Source organism: Styela clava, chromosome 10, assembly GCF_964204865.1.
Source record: "Styela clava chromosome 10, kaStyClav1.hap1.2, whole genome shotgun sequence".
Taxonomy (NCBI): domain Eukaryota; kingdom Metazoa; phylum Chordata; class Ascidiacea; order Stolidobranchia; family Styelidae; genus Styela; species Styela clava.
In genome coordinates, this window is record NC_135259.1 from 9,113,477 (window position 1) to 9,126,104 (window position 12,628).

Sequence of the window (12,628 nt, forward strand, 5' to 3'; positions counted from 1 at the left end):
ATGGACAAAGTATCTCATCTATAACCACGGACAAACTTCAATAAGTATTATAAATGATCAATCTTTTACAATTTATTTGCCAAATAAAAATTCAGTTTACTTTCGATATCTTTTTATTTTTGAGGAATTGCGAACTCTGGGGATAATTTGTTGAACGCAAACGGCAGAAAATGTAAAAAAGTTATATTATTATGAATCCGATATCTTTTTAATAGCTAAGAAATTTGCCTAACTCAAATGGTCCGTATATGTTTGTTTTTTTCAGCAAGGCCGTATTCTATATTTCTTAAATCAAATATAATCTCCAATATAAACATACATTTGAATGTTATATAGTCTTTTACAATTACTTCGCTAATATCGCTTATACATATATATGTAATAAATTCTAACTTTCTGATAAGATCGATACACAAACATACCATCTACAAATATTATTGTCTAGTAAATTTAAACAACCATAAGAATTTATATTACTTATTTTTTGACAATGATATCAAAATAAGAACATCTTTACATCAATATTATGGAACTAAACACATTACGTCATGCTGACTATGCTGAAATGTTACGGTTTAGACTTTAGATAAATGACCGTAACATTGTGGGAACATCATAATAAGCAATTCATCAATAATATTGGCGTATATAATTCTTTCTGCTATTATAATAAGAAATGATGTTCTTGATATGTCATTTAAAAAAAGGAATGTGGTGCATTAATAACAATGTTTAGAAACAACCTGACAATGATATCAAAATAAGAACATCTTAACATTAACAAATCGAACATTTTTACGTCATGCTGACTATGCTGAAATGTTATGGTATAAATAAATGACCGTCACATTGACGGAACATCATAATAAAGCAATTCATCAATAAATCTGGTGTATAATTTGTTTATGCCATTATATTCAGAAATGATGTCATTGATAGGTCATTTTCAAAACAAAAGAAAAAAGTGGTGCGCCAATATCAATTCTCATAAACAAGCTTTACTGAAAACTTTTGTTAAAACTTATCATTTTAGTATCTAGTAAATTATTGCTGGTAACAAGTAATTTATGCCATATGTTTGTTAATGTACCTATTTATATCTCGATGCCCGTCTGCTTAAGTTGAATTCTCGAATGAAAAACAAATCGCCACTCAGCTTTTTTTGAATAAAAATTGGATTCGATGTGTATTTTTAGCGTTGATGTCGTTCTTGATGTCGTTTTAGTCAGAAAGCAACCGATCTTAATGCAGTTTACGTCTTCCACACCAGAAGTGATAATCACTTCTAAATAATATTTGTTTATTTTTTCAGTTCATTTCTCTGTCTTCATCTGTATTCTCGCTGTCCATTATACATATTATTAGTGACTTTGCTTTTCTAAAATTAAAGTTACAAGTTCAAATGAAAAGAAGGGACTGGAAACGGCATGGTATTCAATAAGGCAACTGTTTTGCAATTGAGATAATGATTTATCTAAAGGTTGATTTTTTGGTTTATACTAATTAAAACATTACTCTTCTTCTTATGATGAAAAAGTAAGAAATATTATATCTGACATTCACCAGGTAATAAATATGAGACCTGAAAAACTCCACAAAATCATTCTTATGTTATATAATTAGTTTAATCAATTGTTATCATGCTTAACTTTATAACATAGGTATCTCTTTCACAATTTTCAAGTTACGGATCTCGGACATCGTGTGAAATTTTTTCAAGAAACTTTGTAATCCAAAGTATTGAAACTTTCTCTCAAGTGTATAGAAAACATTGCAATAACTTTTGCATCGACTAACATTTTTATAAATATGGGTATTTTAGATCCTATTAAACAGACATCTTGCACGGATAGTTGAAATAACAGAAGTTATATGTAGGCAAATCTAACAGAATAATCACTAGACCCAATCAATTTATTCATATTTAAAATTGTATTTTTGGCAAAATCAATTTTTGACTTGTCTCGCCAAAAATATTGATTTAAAAAATGAGTTAGAATTATGAGCACATTGTTTCGAGTCATTGTTTCGAAATATCATGAATAAAATGATAATTGACTGAATATGATTTTGTAATTGCAAATACTCACAAATCTGGTGTATTTTTTTCAAGAGTTTATTTTGAGGGAAAAATTTAAACTAAATAATGACTTTAAATTTTTTTCCTTTTCGAGTACGATATTTTGGAGTTGAAAAGCTTAATTTTAAGTACAACAATTTCCAGTATAACAAATCTCTTTCAACTCTGAAATTAACAAAACGTCAAATCATCACTTGCCTAACGAATAAAATTTAGTGAAGTTGTCAATATATCTATGTGTAATATCAGCTATAAACAAAATCACTGAATTCTCGATATAAATTTTTATAATATATCAAAATCTTGTAAATATTAAAAAGTCTTTTCTTAGTAACACGTTTACTAAATCAGCCTCGTTATTCGTAAATTTTTAAGCATGAAAAATAGCTGAGATGAAGAACAACATTATTGAAATAATGTATGTAAAAAACATATTTTAAAATCAAGATTAAGGGAATAAATTCATGTACCAGGTTGTACACATTCTGAAAAAAAAAAAACACATAGCATGCACCGGATACTGTAAATATAGGAAAGGAGAGGTCCTCACGAATCGAAAATATGTTCGAGAAAATATTTTTCATTTTTCGCCTATTCAGCAGCAATAAATTTTTACTCTAAGCACGCCCTAATTTTGTGAACGCCATTTTGTAATAAAATTAAAAATATTTGAAAAAAATTAATTGTCCCTAAACTTATATATATATGAGCACAATGAGATACACGAATCATAAGATCGTCGATATATTTGAAGAATAACATCAGAGCGTGTATGAAGATTAAGAGGAGAAATAAAAAAAAATGAACAAACTTTCATTCACTACGGTAAGAAATTCCTGATTGCTTTTCATAAAATCTTTTATGAGTACTAAATTTCGAACTTTTTATAAATTCCTCGTGTTTCAGATATGTTTGACAACAGTCCTACTTTTCTCCATGTACTGTGAAGCATTGAGTGTAGATCAGTGAGTATCAATTACATATATCTGTATATATTTCCCTATTGTTGTAAATTATTACTAGTGTATTTGATCATTTAAATTTAGGATTTGAGCTGTTTCAATTTGCAATATTGAAAATTTTGAAAATGTTTTGTAGGTAGTAATATATCATTATTCTATATATTTGAAATTATTTTTCAGATTCATCAACGATAACTCTTGCTACATTGTATTAACAAGATATGACAACAACCTATTTGTTCCAGTAACATTGAATTGGTTTGTGCATTTTTGTGATATGACTACGTGTTAGATTTGAATAAAGATATTATTTTTTAGCCCACTCTTTATCGGTATAAAGAAAATTGTAAAGTAGACAAATGATGGAAATTTTGCTTTTCTTCATTCGCATCATAAAATAAGTATGCATTTGAGCATTAGTTGTTGACACATCGTGTCAAGTTTGGTATTTGTTAATCAATTTAATGTGAATTCATTCATTTGTTTCATAATCAGCTTTGATTTTCAATGATTGGAGAAAAAAAAATAAAACCTAATTGTTCTTTTTACTAACAGGTTGATAACATGTTTAGATGGTTGGCAACTACGTTTTCATTTGATGTTTTTTATTGTAAATTATTAGTAAATTCTCACTGCCCTGACATATATAAATTTGACTTCAGGATTAGTTGCCCTCATAATGTATATCCTTCGATATTTCTACGAGCGCGGTGTTCTTCACGTTGCAAAGATCCTGTTACTGGCAAGAAATTCAGCCCATTACAATACAAAACTGAAGAGGTCGAATACGAAATGAGTTTTGAAGTTCGAAAAAGCAATAGGGTTGAAACTGAGACTATCACATCAGTGAAGACTTGCAGGTATAAACTTTCGAACATTCCAAAAATTACATTAGGTAAATTACTTCATTGAAAAAATACCTAAAACAATAATATTTATGTAGTTTTGTTGTTTTACGTGATTAAAGTTTTCATGATAAGTAATCGCTTGTAGCTGGCTGACAAGTTAGCAGCAAGTCTAAAAATATTTAATTGACACGTTTTTGGCATTTTCAAAATCTAGGAATCCCATTTAGTGTTTTGATATTATATGGTTTGCTTTATGAATGGTCATCAATTCTTATCAAGTCCCTTTTCATTTTTAATTATTGTTGAGACTACTTGATCTTAAAAAGTATACTTGTACCAGTTCATTATTCAATTTTATAAGGGCAGAATTTAGATAATAAATTTATTTATTGCAGATGTGTGAAAAGATAATATGTCTACATAATTGAGCGAGGACCAATGGATTGATGAAACAGCAAATATCATTAAAATATATTGCATGCATTTAACATATATCATTGTTTTTCCAAAAATAAAAATGTTTTTGAATAATTTTTACTAACCAAGATGATCTTACTGTTTAATGTTTTTAATGATTTGGAGCGAAAATAAATAACAGCTGTGGCAAATTGAACAATTTTATATTTATTTCATAATATTCTTTAGTTTACTTCATGAATAAGCGGTGGCTTGACAGATATTTTTCGGAGATTTATTTTAAAGCTCTATCATTTAAGAATAAAAAAATAAATTGATACTTAATTTTGTTATATTGAAATATAGTGTGCATGAATTAATTATTTTATATAGTTATATAGTAATCACTTTATATATAGTCACTAATTAAAGTTTAAAAATTAAAAAAGAACAAATTCATAATTAGGAACATTTACCATCCTTTGATTTCGTCCATATTTATTGACCATCACAATGATGCTCGTAGGAAAATAGGTCACTTTAGTGCAACCATTCGGCTCCCATACAAAAAGTGTACATATATATACGACAGCAGAAAATTTGATAGAAAATAGATTTTATTCTTAGATTGTTATATTCTGGTTTTCTATCACGTGAGAAAACGTAAGATGATTATTAACCACGCTATATTGAAATATTGTGTACATGCATTAATTTTGTTTCTTGCATTTTTTCAAATGAATAAATGAATTATGGTCAGCAACTGCAAAGATATATTATTTTTCTAAAATAACCACATAATGGATTTTACTTTGTAGCCAGGCCTATCTCATTTTTCTAGCGACTTAGTGATAAGACTCTGTTACAAATAGCCAGTAATCATAGTTGTAATGATTTTTAAATACCAAATTCAGAATTAAGAAGTTATACCATCCTTCTGTTTTAATCCACTTGTATTTATCATTACAATATTGCCCGTCACTATTGTGCCACCATTCGGTTTTCCATAAGAAATGTTTATATGCGACAGCAGAAAGCTTGCGACTAGTTGAGAATTTTCTCGAAATGTACAAAAGGATATAAGCAGTTCCAGTAAGGCTCACTACAGGATACTCTCTCATTGTTGCAAACTTCTAAAATCTAGAATGGGTTCGATATCACGCACGTGTGGACAATAACTAAACGTTTACAAATGGGTTTGACCTTGAGTCCAGTACCCGGTAATATATATTTTGTTTGGCATTCACATGGGATCCCATCCACATGGACAAGCCTGGCAATAGTAAATATATAGCATAAATTACATAGCACCAACAAGAACTTACAAGATATTGAAATGGTAAGTACGTACGAATGTTTTTAGTAAAGCTTATATATAAGTATTGATATTATCACACCCCATTTCGTTTATTAAACATGACATTATCAACAATCCTGATTATAATCTCACAAACAAGTTATACACGAATATTATTGACAAATTTGTTTCTGTGATGTTCCATCAATGCCATTGTCATTATACCGTGGTATTTCAGAATGACGTAATATGTTTTTTATGTTTACTCTTAGTTAAACGTTACACTCCCACTAACCCAAGGGACACCACACCCTTAATTTAAATTGTCGATTTACCTATATTTTACATTAGCTATAAAAAACAGTCAGTGGATTCCAGAATAATGAATTTTTTAACACTGATTTATGTCTGGTTAAAATTTAACAAATATGTTCTAAATAGCAAGTTTTACTGAATCAGCATGTATTTAATCGTGAATTGTTTTTTAAAAATAGTTGAAAAGCCCAACGGCATTATCGTAATATTGCTTTTAAGATGAAGATCAAGAAACATTCTTGTAACAATAAGTAAATATCAGATAGACGGAAAACAACATATACCAATTACGTTCATTTATTATAACAAATCAATGGTGTCACGAACCGAAAATATTTCCTACAGAAACATTATCTATTATCTTGTATATTCAGCAATAACATGTTTACCTATACTCAAATAATTTTCTGCACATCTTTTCTTAAATACAATTACCAGAAATAAATGAAAAAAAAATGTGTTGTATACGTGTCTGGCCATTGTTTACGTGTGACGAGAAGTCCCGAGAAAGTAACGAGAATATCGGTCGGAGACCGAAGACTTATCGATCTTAGATCGGTAATTAGTTAATAACTCGCTAATTACACGACATAATCAACCCAAAATCTATAGGCTTCTGGTCCGAGGTAAGATGCATGCACATGCAAAATTTGAGGCAGATTCAACCACGCGTTCGTGAGATATCGCGTTCATCTAACAGACACACAGACATACAAACAGACAGACATACATACACACAGACAGACAAATACCTATCAATATACCTACCGATCTTAAGATCGATAAGTAACAACTCCCTACGTAGCCGCCGAAATGCTACTTGAGGAAATACTTTTATGAAGAATTGAGAAGAAGAACTGGATCGTTTTGATCAGTTTACAGCCAATTTACCACCGAAAATGGCTAACGCCAACTATCCTATATTTTGTGTCAAATAAAACGGCGCTAACCGCAATTGCGACGGCTATTCCACCACAGCCTAGCGATATTTTAGTGAAGAATTAGATTTGGTTTCAGCCAATAGCCTATTTGCCACCGGTAATGGCGAACGTCGATTATCCTATAGTTTGTGTCAAACGCAAAGATAGTATACGACGGATGATTCCGATTGTATCCGAATTAGCTTTATACAACGCTTCCATATCATAGATGTCGAAGCGGCGTGTAACCAAAATACCTAACCAAACTTAGTTTTTAGTAAAGCTTATATATAAGTATTGATATTATCACACCCCATTTCGTTTATTAAACATGACATTATCAACAATCCTGATTATAATCTCACAAACAAATATACACGAATATTATTGACAAATTTGTTTCTGTGATGTTCCGTCAATGCCATTGTCATTATACCGTGGTATTTCAGAATGACGTAATATGTTTTTTATGTTTACTCTTATTTAAACGTTACACTCCCACTAACCCAAGGGACACCACACCCTTAATTTAAATTGTCGATTTACCCTATATTTTACATTAGCTATAAAAAAAAGTCAGTGGATTCCAGAATAATGAATTTTTTAACACTGTAAAGTAATCAACTGCCAGACTCGTACGCGATCCGCCCGGGATCGTTACTGTTATAGGTAAAGTCTTATGTTATGCTGTAGTAAATCTCTGTGCATCAACCACTGAGTCTTTTTTGAACTTGCGAACAAAATGTTATCCGTACACTTATATATATGAGCACAATGGAATAAACGAATCAGAAAATTGTCGATAAATTTGAAGAACCTCATCAGAACATTCATGAATTTAATAGAAGAAATAAAAATGGACAAACTTGTATTCACTACGGTGAAAAATTATTATGTGCTCATGAAGTCTTAAATTTTGAACTTTTAAATAAATATCTTTAGATCGTGAGACGAGGCCCTGAAAAACGCCTAGAAAATGAGTTTTGTAGCACACATAAGGGAACTACCTGGAAATAATTCTAAAATGTTTCTTAGAAATTTAGTAACAAATAATGCCTTGTTCCCACTTCCAAAAGTTCCAAGTTTGACGGAAAAGACGCTTTTACTACAAGAAATATGTGCTACGATCTGCCCTATATTCTCTACATTTCCGGCAATGAACAATGGCTCCTGCATGACGTAACAATTGAATTGAATCAGCTGTTAGCGAGCGGATAAACCTTAGTTATTACTGCTCGATATTGCGTTGAGTTGGGTAGCCTTTCCATAGCTCTGTTATTATGGACCTTCCCCCGAGCATCGACTTCCTTGTTTACTTCGAGACATTGGCCAATCAGCAAGATGCACAAATTGACGTTACAATGCTCGCTTTTCGCATCCGCGCAGACACTTTTCTCACTCAGACAGATTTTCAAGCGCGGTCGTAAACATTACCTCGTTTTCGCCTTTTTGAACTCTAATCGTTAGTTTTCAGTTGTGTTTCGGAAACTTAAATATAAATCAGATAATTCAATGATTACTCTGTCTTCCTAGGAGTTTTAAGTTAATTGCAGTAATAAAATTAGTATAGAAATAGCTGTGATAGACTAGGCTAAAATTCTTTACCGGTACTTTTAAAAAACAGATTGTTTATGCGATGAATCATAATGATGGTTTGAAACACATACCCCTTTTTACAGGTGCCAACTCGCAAAAGCACTCTTAAAATAGCCCCGAAATTTTGCAATGGTAATGTATAGGAAGAATTTATCGGGGGTCAAAGGTTGGGGAAAGGTCCATTAGTTAAGTTATGCAAGGACGTTGTTAAAAAGTATAAGTAAGTTATTAAACATTGGTAGAGTATTACCACGGATATGGGCCGTGAGACGATGTCTTGAAAAACGCCCAGAAAATGTGTTTCATAGCGCACATCTGGTAACTAAATAAAATCATCAATAATATTGTATATCGTATATAGCGTATATAATTCTTTCTGCTATTATAATAAGAAGTGATGTTCTTGATATGTCATCTAAAAAAAGGAATGTGGTGCATTAATATCAATGTCTAAAAACAACCTGACAATGATATCAAAATAAGAACATCTTAACATTACCAAATCGAACATTTTTACGTCATGCTGACTATGCTTAAATGTTATGGTTTAAATAAATGACCGTAACATTGACGGAACATCATAATAAAGCAATTCATCAATAAAATTGGTGTATAATTTGTTTGTGCCATTATATTCAGGAATGATGTCATTGATAGGTCATTTTCAAAACAAAAGAAAAAAGTGGTGCGCCAATAACAATTCTCATAAACAAGCTTTACTGAAAACTTTTGTTAAAACTTATCATTTAGGTATCTAGTAAATTATTGCTGGTAACAAGTAATTTATGCCATATGTTTGTTAATGTACCTATTTATATCTCGATGCCCGTCTGCTTAAGTTGAATTCTCGAATGAAAAACAAATCGCCACTCAGCTTTTTTTGGATAAAAATTGGATTCGATGTGTATTTTTAGCGTTGATGTCGTTCTTGATGTCGTTTTAGTCAGAAAGCAACCGGTCTTAATGCAGTTTACGTCTTCCACACTAGAAGTGATAATCACTTCTAATTATTATTTGTTTAATTTTTCAGTTCATTTCTCTGTCTTCATCTGTATTCACGCTGTCCATTATTCCTATTATTAGTGACTTTGCTTTTCTAAAATTAAAGTTACAAGTTCAAATGAAAAGAAGGGACTGGAAACGACATGGTATTCAATAAGGCAAACTCTGTTTTGCAATTGAGATAATGATTTATCTAAAGGTTGATTTTTTGGTTTATACTAATTAAAACATTACTCTTCTTCTTATGATGAAAAAGTAAGAAATATTATATCTGACATTCATCAGGCAATAAATATGAGGCCTGAAAAACTCCGCAAAATCATTCTTATGTTATATATTTAGTTTAATCAATTGTTATCATGCTGAACTTTATCACATAGGTATCTCTTTCATAATTTTCAAGTTACGGATCTCGGACATCGTGTGAAATTTTTTCAAGAAACTTTGTAATCCAAAGTATTGAAACTTTCTTTCAAGTGTATAGAAAACATTGCAATAGCTTTCGCTTCGACCAACATTTTTAGAAATATGGGTATTTTGGATCCTATTAAACAGGCATCTTGCACGGATAGTTGAAGTAACAGAAGTTATATGTAGGCAAATCTAACATAAATATCACTTGACCCAACCAATTTATTCATATTGATAGTTGTATTTTAGGCAAAATCAATTTTCTACTTGTCTCGCCAAAAATATTGATTTAGAAAATGAGTTGGAATTATGACCCCAAAAAACCATTGTTTCGAAATATCATGGATAAAATGATAATTGACTGAATATGATTTTGTAATTGCAAATACTCACAATACCGGTGTATTATTTTCAAGAGTTTATTTTGAGAGAAAAATTTAAACTAAATTAAACGTTAAATCACCACCTGCCTAACTGATAAAATTTAGTGAAGTTGTCAATATATCTATGTGTAATATCAGCTACAAACAAAGTCACTGAATTTTCGATATAAATTTTTATAATTGATCAAAATTTTGTAAAATTTAAAAAGTCTTCTCTTAGTAACACGTTGTACTAAATCAGTCTTGTTATTCGTAAATTTTCAAGCATGAAAAATAGCTGAGATGAAGAACAACATTATTGAAATATTTTATGTAAAAAACATATTTTAAAATCAAGATTTAAGGGAATAAATTCGTGTACCAGGTTGTACACATATCATGTACCGGATATTGTGAATATAGGAAAGGAGGGTCATCACGAATCGAAAATAGGTTCGATAAAACATTTCCCATTTTTCGCATATTCAGCAGCAATAAATTTTTACTTAAGCACGCCCTAATTTTGTGAACGCCATTTTAAAATAAAATTGAAAATATTTGAAAAAATTTAATTGTCCTTTATCTTATATATATATGAGCACAATGGGATACACGAATCATAAGATCGTCGATATATTTGAAGAATCACATCAGAGCGTGTAAAAAGATTAAGAAAAGAAATTAAAAAAAATGAACAAACTTTCATTCACTACGGTAAGAAATTCCTGATTGCTTTTCATAAAATCTTTTATGAGTACTAAATTTCGAACTTTTTATAAATTCCTCGTGTTTCAGATATGTTTGACAACAGTCCTACTTTTCTCCATGTACTGTGAAGCATTGAGTGTAGATCAGTGAGTATCAATTACCTATATCTGTGTATATTTTCCTATTGTTGTAAATTATTACTAGTGTATTTGATCATTTAAATTTAGGATTTGAGCTGTTCCAATTTGCAATATTGAAAATTTTGAAAATGTTTTGTAGGTAATAATATATCATTATTCTATATATTTGAAATTATTTTTCAGATTCATCAACGATAATTCTTGCTACATTGTATTAACAAGATATGACAACGACCTATTTGTTCCAGTAACATTGAATTGGTTTGTACATTTTTGTAATATGACTACGTGTTAGATTTGAATAAAGATATTATTTTTTAGCCTACTCTTTATCGGTATAAAGAAAATTGTAAAGTAGACAAATGATGGAAATTTTGCTTTTCTTCATTCGCATCATAAAATAAGTATGCATTTGAGCATTTGTTGTTGACACATCTTGTCAAGTTTGGTATTTTTTAATCAATTTAATTAATGTGAAGTCATTCATTTGTTTCATAATCAGCTTTGATTTTCAATGATTGGAGAAAAAAAAATAAAACGTAATTGTTCTTTTTACTAACAGGTTGATAACATGTTTAGATGGTTGGCAACTACGTTTTCATTTGATGTTTTTTATTATAAATTATTAGTAAATTCTCACTGCCTCGACATATATAAATTTGACTTCAGGATTAGTTGCCCTCATAATGTATATCCTTCGATATTTCTACGAGCGGAGTGTTCTTCACGTTGCAAAGATCCTGTTACTGGCAAGGAATTCAGCCCATTACAATACAAAACTGAAGAGGTCGAATACGAAATGAGTTTTGAAGTTCGAAAAAGCAATAGGGCTGAAACTGAGACTATCACATCAGTGAAGACTTGCAGGTATAAACTTTCGAACATTCCAAAAATTACATTAGGTTAATTACTTCCTTGAAAAAATACCTAAAACAATAATATTTATGTAGTTTTGTTGTTTTACGTGATTAAAGTTTTCATGATAAGTAATCGCTTGTAGCTGGCTGACAAGTTAGCAGCAAGTCTAAAAATATTTAATTGACACGTTTTTGGCATTTCCAAAATCTAGGATTTTTCCCATTCAGTGTTTTGATATTCAATGGTTTGCTTTATGAATGGTCATCAATTCTTATCAAGTCCCTTTTCATTTTTAATTATTTTGAGACTACTTGATCTTAAAAAGTATACTTGTACCAGTTCATTATTCAATTTTATAAGGGCAGAATTCAGATAATAAATTTATTTATTGCAGATGTGTGAAAAGATAATATGTCTACATAATTGAGCGAGGACCAATGGATTGATGAAACAGCAAATATCATTAAAATATATTGCATGCATTTAACATATATCATTGTTTTTCCAAAAATAAAAATGTTCTTGAATAATTTTTACTAACCAAGATGATCTTACTGTTTAATGTTTTTAATGATTTGTAGCGAAAATAAATACCAGCTGTGGCAAATTGAACAATTTTATATTTATTTCATAATATTCTTTAGTTTACTTCATGAATAAGCGGTGGCGTGACAGATATTTTTCGAAGATTTATTTTAAAGCTCTATCATTTAAGAATAAAAAAATAAATTGA

The 12,628-nt window shown here is 30.1% G+C and overlaps 1 protein-coding gene across 1 annotated transcript; it reads left to right on the forward strand.

The window, feature by feature from the left end:
* The first annotated feature begins 10,802 nt into the window (after window positions 1-10,802).
* LOC120338064 (uncharacterized) lies at window positions 10,803-12,425 on the forward strand. Its single transcript, XM_039405995.2, has 5 exons — window positions 10,803-10,903; window positions 10,985-11,043; window positions 11,221-11,298; window positions 11,707-11,904; window positions 12,290-12,425. The coding sequence occupies exons 1-5, from the start codon at window positions 10,880-10,882 to the stop codon at window positions 12,303-12,305; spliced, it is 375 nt and encodes a 124-aa protein (XP_039261929.2). The 5' UTR covers window positions 10,803-10,879; the 3' UTR covers window positions 12,306-12,425.
* The last annotated feature ends 203 nt before the right edge of the window (window positions 12,426-12,628 follow it).

What these genes read in the sequence shown, in the direction of transcription:
- LOC120338064 (XM_039405995.2), top strand. Translation starts at nt 10,880, where the DNA reads ATGAACAAACTTTCATTCACTACG. An exon ending in ACAAACTTTCATTCACTACG is followed by an intron (nt 10,904 to 10,984) that starts GTAAGAAATTCC and finishes CTCGTGTTTCAG; the next exon opens with ATATGTTTGACAACAGTCCT. An exon ending in GAAGCATTGAGTGTAGATCA is followed by an intron (nt 11,044 to 11,220) that starts GTGAGTATCAAT and finishes ATTATTTTTCAG; the next exon opens with ATTCATCAACGATAATTCTT.